This window comes from Zootoca vivipara, chromosome 9, assembly GCF_963506605.1.
Source record: "Zootoca vivipara chromosome 9, rZooViv1.1, whole genome shotgun sequence".
Taxonomy (NCBI): domain Eukaryota; kingdom Metazoa; phylum Chordata; class Lepidosauria; order Squamata; family Lacertidae; genus Zootoca; species Zootoca vivipara.
Window position 1 is genome coordinate 22,959,416 of NC_083284.1, and position 17,873 is coordinate 22,977,288.

The 17,873-nt window shown below is 43.9% G+C and overlaps 1 protein-coding gene across 2 annotated transcripts in view; it reads right to left on the reverse strand.

Moving 5' to 3' along the window:
• Positions 1-8,070: 8,070 nt before the first annotated feature.
• Positions 8,071-17,873, reverse strand: part of TBCK (TBC1 domain containing kinase) — a 93,399-nt gene continuing 83,596 nt past the window's right edge. For both annotated transcript variants that reach the window (XM_060278487.1, XM_060278486.1), the window contains exon 26: positions 8,071-8,883. In XM_060278487.1, coding sequence (XP_060134470.1) covers positions 8,773-8,883 — 111 coding nt within the window. In that variant the 3' untranslated portion in view covers positions 8,071-8,772. The remainder of the gene's footprint in view (positions 8,884-17,873) is intronic.

Consider the following 17,873-nt stretch of genomic DNA (forward strand, 5'->3'; position numbering starts at 1 on the left):
TATTTATTTTTTTTTAAAAAAACTACTTCTCTGGGCTAGTGCATGAATAAAATGGGATCTTTGTACTCCTTTGAGAAAGGACAGAAAGTTTTTAAAAATCCTACAATCTTCAAGTTTGATGGGAAGTGAGGATTCTAAAGACTTGGCAATTAGCTTTATATCACCCAAACCCATAGGGGGCATAGAGACATTATATTTTTTTTATCAGTTATATACCATTTTATATTGGGCTTAGTTAGTCTTGGGCTTTCCCCAAAGAATTCTGGGAGCTGCCATCTGGTGAGGGCATTAAGAATGTTCTATGATATCCTTAGCGCTCCACACAGGAATAGTTTTCTTTGGAGAAGAACTTGAATGGCTAAATTTGGTTTAAGGGCCGAAGTGTTGATGTACTGAGCTGAAGACACAAGTGCCAATTAATCAGCCACTGCAGGAACTTGTAATTAGCAACTAATTCCAGGATGGCTTTGCTCACCACAGTCTCAGCTCCCCCTCTCATTGTTAGGAGACTCCTTTCATGGATTCATTATAACAGTCACTCCTTCACAGGGGAGGAAGTGAGAGAATTTCTCTCATGTTCCACCTCCCTGTTCCTCTACCGTCTCTTTTAGTTTTCAAGAAGCCAGGTTTTTTTCTTTGCTAAGCTAAAAAGTCTGAGGTCCCTGGTTCCAAAAACGACCCACAAAAAGGAAGCAATTAAAACTCTCTGAAAGAACACTATTTCTAAATGCACAGGACATGCAAAACATGGTTATGCTCAGGTAAACTAAGAAGACGTAGCTTGAAGTCTGACTATATATACATCAGGAAGAACTTTCTGATGGTAAGAGCTGTTCGACAGTGGAACCGGTCTCCCTCGGGAGGTTGTGGGCTCTCCCAGAGGTTGGATGGCCACCTGTCATGTATGATCTAGTTGAGATTCTTGCATTGCAGGGGGTTGGAATGGATGATCTTTGGGATCCCTTCCAACTCTCTTCAATTCCATGATTCGTGCAAAGCATACGCCAGACTAACTGCATTTCAGTCCGCCTCTACACCATCTAACACTGTGGGAGAGGAATGCTACCGTGTTGACAGGACTTGCGAACGTTTTAGGCACGCATTAACGATCGTGCCTCACCATGTCGTGGAAAAAATTTTTGAACGAAAGGACACCAGGGGAAGGTTGATGATTCTGTCTTATGCCAGCAATGCGGCAGCCAACACACATCAACCCGTAATAATTCATCGGATTACTGCTGTGTAAACAAAAATGAAAGGGAATTTCCTCGCCATACATTCTTGTTCTCCAGAGGGAGGATGACAGTCATTAGCCTCTCTGGATAGTCCATTTTGTTGAGGCCGAGGGTCAGCCAGGTTTTTGTCAGGTTTTAGACAAAGGTCAGGCTCTGGACAGTTGTGCTCTGGGACTTTGGGGAAGCTAGCTGTCAGTCTCCATGAAGCTACGCAAAAATTCAGGAGTTTCTAGGCATATAACATCTTTCCACCCACTTCTAGGTAATCAAGAGGCATTATCCCAGTCAGGGCTGGATATAGGTTTGATGAGGCCCCAAGCTACTGAAGGTAATGGGGCCCTTTATATGTCCAGTTGTCCTTTGTCAACAACAAATTGTTGCTGTTTTTTGTGTTGAATATATGCTATATGGTTAGTTACGGACCTAACAGGTATCTAAAGCCATTTGCACATGCAAAGTGTAGGCACCTTATATACAGAAATGAGCAAACCAGTGATATTTTAGGGAGTAGGCTAGGAGCCTACACAACACAAAACACTGTTGCTGCATGTAGGTTTTATTTTATTTGTTTTTTTATCTTATATTTTGGAAATGTACATCCAGTTTTTTTCCTTCAATTTTTTTGGGCCCCCCCAAGAGAGTGGGGCCCTAAGCTATAGCTTGTTTAGCTTATACGTAAATCTGGCATTGATCCCAGTTCAAGAACATAAGATGAACCTGCTGGATCAGGCCAATGTCCCATCTAGAATCATAGAATTGTAGAGTTGAAATGGACCTCTGAGGGTCATTATTTATTATTTGTTTTATTTATTTGAATTTACATACTGTCTGGGCCAGTAAGATACAATCTGAATCAAATCCCTTATGAATACACAGTGGAAGTGAGGAACAGGTTTAAGGATTTAGATTTGGTGGACAGAGTGCCTGAAGAACTATGGATGGAGGCTCGTAACATTATACAGGAGGCAGCAACGAAAACCATCCCAAGGAAAAGGAAATGCAAGAAAGCAAAATGGCTGTCCAACGAGGCCTTACAAATAGCGGAGGAGAGGAGGCAAGCAAAATGCAAGGGAGATAGGGAAAGATACAGGAAACTGAATGCAGATTTCCAAAAAGCAGCAAGGAGAGACAAGAGGGTCTTCTTAAATGAGCAATGCAAAGAAATAGAGGGAAACAATAGAATGGGGAAAACCAGAGATCTGTTCAAGAAAATTGGAGATATGAAAGGAACATTTCGTACAAAGATTACCATAATCAAGGACAAAAGTGGTAAGGACCTAACAGAAGCAGAAGACATCAAGAAGAGGTGGCAAGAATACACAGAGGAATTATACCAGAAAGATATGCAGGTCTCGTACACCCCAGGTAGTGTGGTTGCTGACCTTGAGCCAGACATCTTGGAGAGTGAAGTCAAATGGGCCTTAGAAAGCACTGCTAATAACAAGGCCAGTGGAAGTGATGATATTCCAGCTGAACTATTTAAAATTTTAAAAGATGATGCTGTTAAGGTGCTACACCCAACATGCCAGCAAGTTTGGAAAACTCAGCAATGGCCAGAGGATTGGAGAAGATCAGTCTACATCCCAATTCCAAAGAAGGGCAGTGCCAAAGAATGCTCCAACTACCGCACAATTGCGCTCATTTCACACGCTAGCAAGGTTATGCTTAAAATTCTACAAGGCAGGCTTAGGCAGTATGTGGACCGAGAACTCCCAGAAGTGCAAGCTGGATTTCGAAAGGGCAGAGGAACCAGAGACCAAATAGCAAACATGCGCTGGATTATGGAGAAAGCTAGAGAGTTCCAGAAAAACGTCTACTTCTACTTCATTGACTATGCAAAAGCCTTTGACTGTGTCGACCACAGCAAACTATGGCAAGTTCTTAAAGAAATGGGAGTGCCTGATCACCTCATCTGTCTCCTGAGAAATCTCTATGTGGGACAAGAAGCTACAGTTAGAACTGGATATGGAACAACTGATTGGTTCAAAATTGGGAAAGGAGTACGACAAGGTTGTATATTGTCTCCCTGCTTATTTAACTTATATGCAGAATTCATCATGCGAAAGGCTGGACTAGATGAATCCCAAGCCGGAATTAAGATTGCCGGAAGAAATATCAACAACCTCAGATATGCAGATGACACAACCTTGATGGCAGAAAGCGAGGAGGAATTAAAGAACCTTTTAATGAGGGTGAAAGAGGAGAGCGCAAAATATGGTCTGAAGCTCAACATCAAAAAAACCAAGATCATGGCCACCGGTCCCATCACCTCCTGGCAAATAGAAGGGGAAGAAATGGAGGCAGTGAGAGATTTTACTTTCTTGGGCTCCTTGATCACTGCAGATGGTGACAGCAGTCACGAAATTAAAAGACGCCTGCTTCTTGGGAGAAAAGCAATGACAAACCTAGACAGCATCTTAAAAAGCAGAGACATCACCTTGCTGACAAAGGTCCGTATAGTTAAAGCTATGGTTTTCCCAGTAGTGATGTATGGAAGTGAGAGCTGGACCATAAAGAAGGCTGATCGCCGAAGAATTGATGCTTTTGAATTATGGTGCTGGAGGAGACTCTTGAGAGTCCCATGGACTGCTAGAAGATCAAACCTATCCATTCTTAAGGAAATCAGCCCTGAGTGCTCCCTGGAAGGACAGATTGTGAAGCTGAGGCTCCAATACTTTTGCCACCTCATGAGAAGAGAAGAATCCTTGGAAAAGACCCTGATGTTGGGAAAGATTGAGGGCACTAGGAGAAGGGGACGACAGAGGACAAGATGGTTGGACAGTGTTCTCGAAGCTACGAACATGAGTTTGACCAAACTGCGGGAGGCAGTGGAAGACAGGAGTGCCTGACGTGCTATGGTCCATGGGGTCACGAAGAGTCGGACACGACTAAACGACTAAACAACAACAACTGTCTTATACCCAGAGGTCTCAGGGCGGCTCACAGAACAAAACCAGAACACAAATTTGCAAAATATATAATTTAAATAAAAACAACAACCAAGTATTCACCCCCCCCTTAAAAGGACATAGGATCATCTAGTCCAAGGATAGATGAGCGCCGCAACCCCAGAGTCGGACACGACTGGACCTGATGGTCAGAGGCCCCTTTACCTTTACCTTTTTATATACCGCCGTAGGGGGGTCCTTTGTAAGTCAACAGAATTATCTAACTGTACCATCGGCTATAAGAAAGGCTTTGTTTGGGAGTAAACCCCAAGGGAAAACCCATAGCTGCTGCCTTGAGGGACATATTTGGGAGAGAAAAGGCTAAGGAGCAAAACCCTACACAAATCCGGAATGCAGTTCCTGAGATGGTTGGATGGCACCTTGTATGCCTCCTTCCAGCAATTCCTGCAGCCAAGCTGGTGCCGCATGTATTGCTCTGCTTTCCTTTGAACCACACCATTGAGACCAGCGTGGGGTGGGGGTGGGTCATGTTACCTTGGCAGCCCAGGGCCTCCATACACACTGCCCAGGCTTGCACCCCAGGGTGGTGTTGCCAATGCAGCAAAAACAATGCAGGAGGTGGCAGTCATGAGTTATCAGTGTCTGCAGCCACAGTGGGCGCTGTGATTCCCCAGCGGTTTGACTTCACACTCGGAGGAACACTCCATTGTTTTTTAGCCATCACCATTGGCAGAGGCGGAGCTAGCCGGGGAGAGCCGCGGGGGCGGGACGGCGAGCATCCCATGGGGGTGGCATGACGTGCACGGGGGTGCTGCTGCCTGCGATGAGCGTCTCAGGGGGGCGGGGCAGTGATGTCACCACCCTCAGGGATGACACCTAGGGCGGACCACACCCCTGCACGCCCCTTCCTCCGCCAGTGCCCACCGGCTTTCACACCTCCATGTAACTCCATGTAACTCCATGTAACACCACAAGCACTGACAAGCACATCGATAGCCCATGTGGTGCTGTGGTTAGAGTGCTGCACTAGGAACTAAGAGACCGCAGTTCAAATCCCAAGGTCACTCAGTAGGTGACCTTGGGCCAGTCACAGTGTCTCAGCCTAACCTACTTCACAGGGTTGTTCTGAGGATAACGCTGGGGAGGAGGTGGTTACCTTGAGCTCCTTGGAGGAAAGGTGGGCTATAAATGCCATAAATAACAATTAACATGAAAACTTCCACTGACTTCAACAGGATGGGAACAGAATCCTTAAGAGAAATCAAACATACAGTAACTGATGTCCATTCTAAACAGGGTCTTGATGATTCTGCCATACCTTGAAATCACACAGTCCTTGCGGAACCTCAAGCCTAATCGCAGATTCAGCAGCCAGATTTGAGAGAAACTGCAGACGTTACAAATGTGCCAGAAAACGAGAAGGCTAATTAAGGACTCCAAAGGATTAACTGAAGGCATTTGGAAGGGTGGGAACCAGGCAAATCGAGTCTAGTATTCTGGAGGAGAGAAAGCTAAACCTCCCCCAATTCCTTGGGGTCTATCATACCCAGTGCCCCTGAATCCCTGCATACTGACAGGCTTGTTATTGTAGCTAATATTAACAATTATCCTGCGGAAGAAAGATTTATTGTGCTACTTTTGTGCTCTGTGGCGCCAGAGTTATGTCCTAAACCAAGAAACAAGATAAAATTTCTCCCTACAGAGGTGCCTGAGAAAAGGTGGAGCCGTGACTCACACTGGAATCAGCTTACCGTGATAATGCCAGGTAAATACATATTCGGTAGAAAAAAACCTTGTCCTTTGACAGTTGATGAAACACGCTTTGGAATACCTGGAGGCAGAAACGACTCTCACCCCCCCCCACTCCAAAATGCTTGTTCATCTGCATACTTCTTGTACTCGGGAACTAAAAAAGTTGTAAAGATGCTGGCAATATCCACAAGCATTGCAGGTGTATTGCAATGGCTCCAGGCCAGATGCACTGCAGCAGGGCGAGCCAATGCTGTGCTCTTCAGATGTTTCATACTATAACTCTCGCCAGACCCATCCAGCATGGCCAATGGGCCAAGGATGATGGAAGTGGTAGCCCACAACACTTGGAGGACAACATGTCAAGTACTCCTCCAATGCAAATTCCAGGCTGGAAAGCCTTGCTTACCTTGCCAGCTATTTTGTTATCTTGCTCTTCAGCCAAAAAAGGCTCCCAATGCTGCTTGCCAACAAGATAGGGCACTGTTCCATTTTCCAAGTCCTTCAGATATTTGAAGATGGCTACCGTATCACCACTCGGTATTCTCTTCCCCAGGCTAAACAAATCCAACTCCCTCAACTGTTCCTCATAAGGCTTGGTTTCCAGACCCTTGACCATCTTGGCTGCCCTCCTTTGCACATGTTCCAGTTTTTCAGTATCTTTCTTAAACTGTGGTGCCCAGAACTGGACACAGCAGTCCAGGTGCCTTGGTCTGACCAAGGCAGGATAGAGTTGTATACTACTGCTTCCCTTGATATGGACACTAGACTTCTGTTGATGAAGCTTAGAGCCAGTGTGGTGTAGTGGTTAAGAGTGGTAGACTTGTAATCTGGGGAACCGGGTTCGCGTCTCCGCTCCTCCACATTCAGCTGCTGGGTGACCTTGGGCTAGTCACACTTCTCTGAAGTCTCTCAGCCCCACCCACCTCACAGGGTGTCTGTTGTGGGGGAGGAGGGGAAAGGAGATTGTTAGCCGCTTTGAGACTCCTTCGGGTAGTGATAAAGCGGGATATCAAATCCAAACTCTTCTACTCTTCTAGAATAGCATTAGCTTCTTTTGCTGCAGCATCACACTGTTGACTTAAGCCTGTGGTCTACTAAGACCCCCTAGATCCTTTTCACATGTACTGACGTCGTCATATGTTCCTCATCCTCTACTATGGGGAGGGGGAGCACCATGTACACCACTTTGAGCTTGGAAGAAAGGTGTGATAAAAATGAAACAAGTATTTCATTTCCAGCTGCTCACTGCAAGGATTCTGCACATAAGAAACAAGGCCTACTTTGCTTTCTCCACCTTCCCATCTCATCTGTTTTCTGTCGCGTCTTTTAGGTAGTAAGCCTGAGTACAGGGACTGCCTAATTACAGCTTTACAAAGGTGAAGGATATGATGCAATCACCTGTGATAAGATTTCTGATTTCATAGAGTTCTGATGGTTTCCGACTCCTATGGAAATGGGAACGTATCTGCTCCATCGAGGCAGAAGGTCGACATATGACAGGGTGGGAAAATGGGCACTCTTCTCTGGTTTCTCTTTTAATCTGAGCCGGAGAAGAATTCAGGGCCTGTTCTTTCAGGTGGGCTTTTTCTGAGTTTGGCTTGGGAGAATGTTACTGGCATCCCATGGGACTCAGTAGGGGAGGAATTTCTGTCGGCTTAGGGGAAGCAAATGGCTTGTCAATCACATCTTCCCAGTCCAACAATGACTGTTCTATCACCTTTGGTCTTTGAAGCCTCAGCTGTCCTCCAACCCCAAACTAATGGGAGAATCAGTTGGGCCTCAGGTATGCCTCCCATTCCCAGCTTGGGAAGAAGGGACTGGATGAGTAAGATGCACTTATGATCAACAAAGAGTATTTAAAAAATCATTGCGGTCTGAAACCCAGATTAGGCAACCTCTCTTGTGCACTTGAGATGTTATTGTTAATCTTCACATTTCAAGGGCTCCTCTCTCTCTCTCTCTAAAAAAAGGGGGGGATTGCTATCATGCCAGGCTCTGATTATGGCAAAAACAAACTCAGGACTTTATTTTAGTCTATTGATGTAGACACTGAAAGCAATAGGTCTTATAATGCTGAAAAACAAAGGTGAAGACCGCCAGGGTGGTGTTCATCTTAAGCTCTCCACACACAACTGTTTTCCTTCCTATAAGTAGTTGAAGTAGAGATATTTCTTTGGCGTTTTAGTTTGCAAAAAGCAAATTTTAATTACACTGCAAATTAAAATATAAAGCCCGAGGATGTTATCTGTGAGGTTCGTGCACTAGGCTACACTTACGGAGAAGTTATTGTGTACAGTAAGACAATGAGAAATTCATTTATTTCAAAGTTAATATTCAGACATTTGCAATTTTTCAAAGAAAGAAAGGTTAAACATGGCTTAAATGAAGTATTTGATAGAACAAAATGGTTTTTTAAATGTTGCCAAGAGTAGAGGCATGCTTTTTTTTTTACCGATACCAATATCTTTTAAAAAAGAAAGAGCACTAGAAATAGATAAACAAGAGAAATAGGACAACAGAACTCTTTGAAAGGGAAATGTGCAAAAGCCTAACATCTATCAGATCTGCATGAGTTGATTGCATCCAATTAATTTAAAGTGTTTGCTCTCTGAAACATTTACTTTAAAACAATTGAGATTTTTTAAAATAGCACAGTTGAAGTTCACTGCCATGATGACCTTAGATGACTTGGGGTGACATCAAACATTCCAAAGCTCCACTTTTTCATCCAGCAAAAAGGTGAAAGAATACTACAGTATTTCCTGCAAAATCACGATGGAAAGCCATGAAAAAATGTGTCACTATTGCAATGCAGGTGCTGTAATGCCCATAAAAAAAATCTTCTCATATTGTTGATGAAAATGCAAGCTTCTCACTCATATTTGTGGAGAAGGAACTGTCAGCAGACCGGTTGGCTTGATTTTGTTGATGCCTCCATCCAAAATGCAAACCCTTGGATATTTGATTTTCACCAGGTGAGCTGCAAACTGAAGCAGAAAGACCCAGTGTCAGGATGATGCCTATCATTTATTTTTAATTTTTAAAAATATTTTTATTGAAAAGAAACTTTTGAACAATACAAATTACCAATAACACAACCAATTACATTTCCCCCTTTTCCCCCTCCCATCCCTCCAAGGACTTCCCTTAGCTCCCCTCTCTGGTTTGTTTGCACATATTGTTCTCTGCATGTTGTAAGATTGTACATATCATTACTTTGTCTATCATGTGTTACTAGAAAATTGTGAATATTTATTCAAAACCTGCCAAGGAGCCCAAATTCTTTTGTTGTCTTTTTAAACAGTTTGTAAAAAGTTCCCACTCTTCCTTAAAGCTGCGGTTGTCCTTCTCTCTCGTAGTTTATATGTTAATTTTGCCAGTTCTGCATAGCTCATCAGTTTTTCTTGCCATTGTTCTTTCGTTGGGACTTCCTCGTTCTTCCATCCTTGTGCTAACAAGACTCTTGCCGCTGCTGTGGCATACATGAATAAGTTCTTTGGTTTCCTTGGCAGGTCTTGTCCTCAAATCCCTAACAAAATGCTTCTTTTTTTTAATAAACAAATGTCCTTTTAAACATTTTTTTCAGTTCATTATATATCATCTCCCATTTTTTAAAAACTTCTCTGCATTCCCACCACATATGATAAAAGGTACCTTCTTTTTCTTTACATTTCCAGCATTTATTTAACCCAGTTTTATACATTTTTGCCACTTTTACTGGTGTAATATACCACCTGTACATCATTTTCATGTAATTTTCCTTCAAAAGAGAATATGTAAATTTTAAATCTACTTTACACAATTTTTCCCAGTCCTCAAATGGTATAGTATTATGTCCTATATCTTACGCCCTGGATGATGCCTATCATTTATGAATGTGCACATACACACTAGCACAAAGGATCAAGGTGGCTTGCTGGGATACCTGTATCATCCTATTAATCAAACCACAGTATTGCTTTACAAAATTATTTCAAGGTATTTTGATGGTTTACCTGTTCTCTATAAAAACAAACAAACAAACAAACAAACAAACAAACAAACAAACAACCCCTACTATGCTGATGAAAGATTAAAAGTTGTTGCTTTCTTAAGGCAAGGGGTAATAGATCAGTGGTGAAACATGTGCTGAAGGACACATGTTCCATCCTGGGCATAAAAACAAAAGGAAGGCAGGAAGACAGATCGGATAACAGGTGATGGGAATCTGAGGCAACACCAGGCTAAAAATGAAGAAATGAAATGAAGACTTCAAAAATGAAGAAGTCTCTTGCCCCCAAATGACAATAGATGCCCAATAAAAAGGCACTGTAATACAAATCAGGCAATGGCAGTGGAGGCTAATTCATTAGGGCAAATGGGGCACTGTCTCAGCAACCTCAGTCTGCCTTCCATCAGCCCCCACCTGCCTTCTTACAACCGGTCCAGGTTGTGGCTGCCGCCTTCCTCCTTTGTCGCAGTGTTGCAGTCAGGAGGATGGGGGAGGAAACTAGAATTTGTTGGCTATGCCTGTGATTAGTTCTGGTTCTGCCAACTGTTGGGCCTCCCTGCCTTCCACCCTACCAGCTACTGTGGAGTAACGGATTAACTTAGAAACAACAGAGAAACAACTACATGACTTCCAGAAGTCACCAGAAGGCAACTCTGTACAGCGAAGTTTTTAGTGTTTGATGTTTTATTGTGATTTTATATTGCTGGAAGCTGCCCAGAGTGGCTGGGGAATACAAATGATAAAATAATAATAATGAAAATAATGATAATTGCTATACAGTACAAAGATTAGGCGAAACAGTAAAAGAGGGGTTCATTGGGTTTAAAGAGAAACAACAACCGTCCTTGTGTTTATGCTGCATAATCAAACTGTTTTAAGTAGAGGTTGGATGGCCACCTGTCATGGATGCTTTAGCCGAGATTCCTGCATTGCAGGGGGTTGGACTAGATGGCCCCTGGGGTACCTGCCAACTCTACAGTTCTATGATTCTAAGCATACTTTCTTTCTTCACACATACCCTCCATATTGCTGCCTGTTGTGTACCTTCAGGACATGGCCTAAGAAATAAATGGTGAACCTGCTGTATCCTGAACTCCAGCTTCCATGAGTCCTAGCCAGATAGGCCAATGGGCAGGAATGATGGGAGCTATTGTCCAGAAGCAACTGCAGCGTCACAGGTTTCCAGTCCCTCTGTCAAAACCTCTCCCGTTGCCTGCAGATCTTTTTGTACGCCACAGCTTCTCATGCTGGGCTTGAACCAGCTGCAGAGTCTGGTGAACAATCAAAGTACACTGTATACCTATGCAAACAGAGACACAGCTGATCACACAGATGTAGAGTACCGAGTGTAGCTGCTGCTAAACAAACCACTTTAGCAAAGACCAAGGCCAAACAACCTTGGCGTCTGTGTCTCCATTCAGGTTGCTGCCAGATCTGTGGTCAGGAGAAGGGGGAAAACCCAGCGAAACATCGGCTTTACTGTCACCCAGGGGACGACACAGCAACAATGTGGGCAGACCAGAAAATTGCTTCCTTTGCCAAGGACCCGAATTGTGTTGCTTTGGCTACAAGCAACCTTTATGGCCTTTCCATTGGTGCATTTTAGCCCTCAGCTTTCTGTAGCCTGTGATCGCATGGAGTGTCTTCTTAAATCTCTTCTCTGTCTTGCATCCATTTAGCCCACACAAACCAATTGCCCTTACTGGAAAAGTCCTCCATAGTCGCACCCTTGCAATTTCTTCACGTCCCGATGCACTCCTGCATGCAACCTTTCCAGGTTCCACCACCCCCAGTCATCTGACAGTTGACTATGCACCTTATTCTTTTCTGCCTCCCATGCCTTTCAGAACACTAGAGGATATCAGCTTTCATTTGGTCTCAAAGCTAACATTTTCCTTGAAATGCCAAATCATCCATCCATCCATTCTATATTTTCAATATCCCAAGGCCCAATTATAAGTAAGTCAAAGCAATTGAAATAAAAAACACAAAATCTCCCCTTATTCTTTCTGGGTTGAATTTTAGACTGTAAACTCCTTGAGGCAACAACCCTATCATCTTCAACTCTTGTACTGTAATTGATGGTGGCATATCTGTTAAGGGGGATGTAAGTTACTGTGCAGAAAAACCAGCCACTGTGCACATTCACCAGGTCTCATGGAGAAGGTGCATATTAACCTTCCATGAAGAGGGAATTGTGCACATTTCCTTATCAATATACAGTGGAAGGTCTCCACTACGATTCCTATGATGCTTGACCCTACCCTGCTATTAAGCTTTTTTCCTTATGCATTAACCCATATACAAACAAAAAACTGGGCTGATGAAGTCAGTCTTTTCTATCTCATTGTCAATGGCTTGGAAGGAACCCAAGGTCACCCTACACTACAGTATTCACACCTGGGAGATGCCTCTGAACACCAAAGGGAACCTGCTCCCAAGTAGTTGCAGCTGCATATGAAGGGGCAGTGAATACAGAACTACAACCCTTGAGATCTATTCATAATTTCAAGTGAAAAGCCAACAGAACTCCAGTTATGTATTTTACGGCTGTGCCTTTGGTTCCCGCTTATCCAAAAGGCAACTGTGTGTCTTGAAGATTTGCTTCTCGCTCAGAGCTGATAAATCTTGCCCGGTGGCTATTCTTCCGTAATGCCCAAGTAATCATGATGTAGTAAAACAAGGATTTCACTGAAACTTTGACAAATGACCTTTTAAACCTCCCAACGGGACAAAGGGCTATTACTACCCTCATGCTGGGAGACCCTTAGCAACCAGGCTGGAGAGGATCTGTGACAACTGCTGAAATATCAGCTGTAAGAGAGAAAAGAGAGATCAGCAGAGTGCTGCAGATGAAATGTAGTGCCTTTTGCTAGCTGGGTGGTCCAAAGGATGAGGAATACTGCAGAGGAAAGAAATGGCAAAGAGCTTGAGTGGAAAGGGACAGAATGTAAAATGTGACATGGAACTAGGTGGTCTTGTAAACAGAATTCAGGAAGATATTTATTGATGGGATAAAGGACACCATGTGCTTGCATGTATCATTTTCACCAGAGAGAGAAATATATCCATGGATGCAATTTGAAAAGGCGACAAATCACAATAAATAACGATGAAAGCAGCCCTGGCTTTCCACCCAATTCAAAAACAGTCGCATTGGATTATGTCTAGGCCAGGGGTTCCCAACAAAATTTTCTCGAGGACCCCTCATCGAGCCGCTATTGTGACAAGGACCCCCATTAATTCCAGCCATGACAGCAGATTTTTGCCCTGCTTCAGGGCGGCAGCGCCCGTTGGCGAGCTTGGCTTTCGCGCGCTTTTTCTCCCCTCACGAGGCGGAGCCAGGGGCGTACCCAGGATCAAAACTAGGGGGGGCAGGGGGGCAATGCACAGTAGGGGAGGGGCCACATGTATCCAAATTTTGCAGTGATCCTCCAAAACAAAGGAGAATGCAAGTAATAGGGAAACATGTGCTTCATAATGAATATATTGGTGAAAATAACATACAAAATGCAGAAATTACTTGCAAAAATGTAATGTCACACAAGAAGCTTTAGAAGAAATGTGCATTGAAAGGCTGCAGTTTTTTTGAGGGGTTTTTTTTTAAGGAAAAATTTGCAAATTGCTGAAGAAACAACCAAATTTAAGATTGGAAAAATCAGGAAATGGAGAGAAATGAAATGGACAGGTACTCACAATACTGCATCACTGTGTTCAGAGATGTTACTGACTGACAAGCCTAGGAAAGCTTGCAGTGGGAGTGAATTTCAGAAAACACAGAAAACACATCCCAAACTTTCAGTGCATAAAAATTGAGAATGTCAGCAAAAGGGAATCTAAGCAAGTGTCATTTTCATGTGTGCCATTTTTTGCATAGTCAGTTGCTGCTGTTTAATGTGGTGAGCAAAAACAAACTATTATTATTATTATTATTATTATTATTATTATTATGCTTTGCTCCCTTGCATTGACATGGGGGGGGGAGGTTTGCTCACTAAATTTCTGCACAAAATTACCTAAAAGCATGCCAAAGTGTCATCTAAAAGCATGCCACGGGCACGTAGGAAAATGAGAGGAAGCTGTGACTGGGGACTTCTTTCCGGGCAAGGGCGGGAAGAACGAGCCCCACATAGCAGTAGCAGCAGCAGCGCTTCCCTTTGGCTTGCTGGGCTGCTGTTGTTGCCCCTCCGGCCAGCCTGCCCCGCGCCCTCCAGCCTGCCCCGCGCCAAGGAAGAAGCCGGCCAAGAGCAGCGCTGCCTGCGGGGCTGGTGGGCGGAGGCGGAGCACAGCCCAGCGGAGCGTGAGTTCGGCATTCCCGCAACGCCACGCTCTCTGGTTCCCCGCCGCGCTTGGCCTTGCCGGAGGGCGCGACGGGGAGCTGGAGGGAGGACGCGGCGCGGCGGGAACGGCGAACTCGCGCTCCGCTGGGCTGTGCTCCGCCTCCGGCTCTGCCCACCAGCCCTGCTTCTAGGGAGGGGCAACTGCCCACCCCTTCCCCGCGCTGGGTATGCCCATGGGCGGAGCAAAGAGAAGCTGAATGAGGCGGAGGGAAGAGCCTTTCCGCCTCCGCCTCATTCAGCTTCTCTTTGCTCCGCCTCGTGAGGGGAGGAAAAAGCGAGCGAAAGCCAAGCTCGCCAACGGGCGCTGCCGCCCTGAAGCAGGGCAAAAACCTGCTATCCTCTTGTAAAAAGCCGCGGGGAGCACTGGGCGGCGGGTGGCGGGCAGGCTGGCCAGCGCCCCTCCATTCTGGCTCCGCCAAGTTGCGGACCCCTCTGGCATAGCTCACGGACCCCTGGGGGTCCGCGGACCACTTGTTGGGAAACACTGGTCTAGGCTCCATCTAGGTTACTATCCAATAGCACCAAATAAATGGCTGAGGCCATGTTTCATAATCAGATCTCACTTACACCAATAAAAATCTGCATTTGTCAGAGGCGATGCTACACATGCCAGTTGCTAGAAAGACATGGCACCTTCTCCACCTGTACTTTCTGCAAAGTAAAACTGCTAGAGTTGTCCTCAGAGTCGTCCGCGAATGGACCTAATGGTCAGGGATCCCTTTACCTTTAAAGACAAGAGCCAGCAGGTTGGTCTCTTCCCTAGCCCCTTCCCTCTCTTTCTTAAAGTGCTGCAAAATTCCAGAGGCAAGTTGGGAGACATCCAGGGTCTCAAATGGTGTCAGGTGCGGCAACGTCACCTTGCCAACATAGTACTGTAGCTATTCAAGCCTTCTTGATCTCCATCCAGTTCCTTGGTCCTTGTGCTAATAATGGCTGGCTGGACCCCCCCCCAACTGTCCTGCCCACTTGCTGTTGCCAGGAAGACAGGGGCTTCCTTGACTGCTTTTCCCACCTCTTCCTCTCATTGCTTGGGGAGGAATGTCCAGGGCAGCCTGGATACCATCAAAGCCCCTTTAAGGCTAACCACTGATCGTTATTCATTTTAAAACTTTTTCTCCCGAATACATTTATCTGCTTTAGAACGTATAGCTCCGACTTCTTGTTATACTCATGTATCAGACGCTAAAATCTTGTGTTTATAGTTCTTACTAACTATCACGTTTCTCAATAGAAGGTAGGGTCAAATTATGTTTATGTCCAGACTGCTGAGAGCAGTAAAACTTAACATCTTTCATGTATGTTGGCACAATAGACACACCATGCACTTGAAGTGTATACAATGGAGATTCCATTAAGGGAGGGGAAAACTGTTGAGCAGTAAGTGGACTGAGGCCAAATCCTGGCACTTCATTTCTCTTATAGACAAGTGTATGGTAAGGGAAAAAATGTAAGATTTGGGAAGGGGGGTTAGGCTAAAAAATGCAGTGGAAGAAAAACGATGGTACTTTTCTACATCATGCATTGGATCTTGGGGTTTCTTGGGAGCATATTGTTAAATGACTTAATTCAATGGTAATGTTTAAGTAACTACGGTCCAATATGTTCTTATACAAGAAATCCAGAATGAGGTAAAGCAATCCTTCAATGCCCTATTAGCACGCAACCCCATTTTAAGAATTGACAATATTTCACTGAGATCATGATTTCCAGGCACTTATAAAATGTAGGCCCCTTTAATTCAATTAGCTAACTGCAAACATTTAAAAGTATATAACACCATAATACCCTAAAACCACCAAGAAATCTAAAAATATAGAGCTGTAGTCAACTAATATTTACTCAGAGTAGACCCAGCAAAAATTAATGGCCATGACTGATTGGGACCCATTGATTTCAGTGGGTCTACTTTGAGTAAACATTATTTGACCAGAGCCCACTATAAAAGCAGAATTAAAAACAATGGGTGGCATTCTACTAAATTTTACTAAGTAGACCTGTTCACATGAATGGACCTAGTTTAGTCATGTTCATGTGTCTGCTCTCGAGCATGACTAATGTTGGATACAATCCAGTATCAACAGACTCAAACAGCTCAAATGCACAAACCAATAGTAACATCACAAGTTAAAAACAACAGCAGTTAAACACCAATTAGAGTGGTACCTCTACTTACGAATTTAATGCGTTCCGAACGCACATTCGTAAGTCGAAAAAAAATTGTAAGTCGAATCCCATAGTAATGCATTGGGAGAAAAAATTCGTACGTCGAAGCAACCCTATCTAAAAATTCGTAAGTAGAAAAAATCCTATCTAAACCGCATCCAAGATGGCGGGCGGAGCTCCGTTCGTAAGTAGAAACATTCGTAAGTAGAGGTACCACTGTACTAAATTGTCCAGTAAAATCACTTTGGACCAGAAAGGTCCAGAAAACCTGTTCAGAAGTCATCAGTGTGGGTAGAAAATCTGATACGCATGGGGCCACCTAAATGTATTAAGCTACTGGCTGTTCTGCATTGATTTCACACACCATGGTGCACACTCTTGGATCCCTATTAGTTTTGTAGATGACTACTTATTTAACAAAGTCAAACAGTAAAGTTCCTCTGGTGATCAATGGTACTGGAAACATGTTTCTTAGATGTGGTTTGCAGCTGTACCAACCCTGAAATATGATGGTAATGAGGGAGATAAGTAGTGAGGAACAGAGTATGGTAAAAATGCACTTTTCACTCAAGATCAAGGAAGAATTCCTTGCATGCTCAATTGGTGAGGAATGTACACTTTCCACTCCATAATTTCAAGTATAAACTGACAGGTATAAGAGTCTAAAGCACAAGGAGTTTAAAGTTCCCATTCATCCAGAGATGGAAAAATATGATAAGAGATAAGGCTACCACAGGCCAGCATACGCCAAAAGAGAACATTTCTAGCTTAACTACTTTAAATTTGACCACACTTACCGCAGATCAAACTGTTTACTTAAAAATGTACAAGTATTTATTAAACAGTTCTTCCAACTTTTCAAAGTGGAAAGATCTCGCCACCACCAAAGACTGCTTAGTTAGTACTGTAACTTGCTGTAACAATTTATGTTGTGTTTGCATAAAATCAACACAGTCAGCTCGGGTGGAAGGAAGCAGTTCACAGGGTCTTCTTACCTAAGCTGCAAAATAATCCTAACTTTATTTATACAGCCTGTCCCGCCTTCCCACCACCTTGACAATATACTTGGTGAAGCGTCCGTTGATACAATTGCAAGAATACTACAAGGGTTTCTAATAAGGAAGCAGAATCAACAAATGCGCTAAACGAATCAAACAGCAAAACATTCAAAGCCTTTTGGAAACCAACAAGGTTTCTATGTACTTATCTTTCAACACCGTTCTTGGTTTTGAGGGCAAAGGGGAGCAAAATTGAACGCCACTGGGTCCAAACTATGGCAGATGTGTAACCTTTTCCTGATGCCTGTTTTAAAATGACACAAAGCTACAGTCTTATTCAGGCACCCTATTTCTGTGCTGAATCAATGTATGAAGGGGGAAAACAAGGATGCAAATGCTGGCTCTGTCTCCTGTTGCCCTGCATGAATTTGAGGTATAGTGTGTGTGTGTGGGGGGGAGGGAACGGGATTGCTCTACCCAGGTTG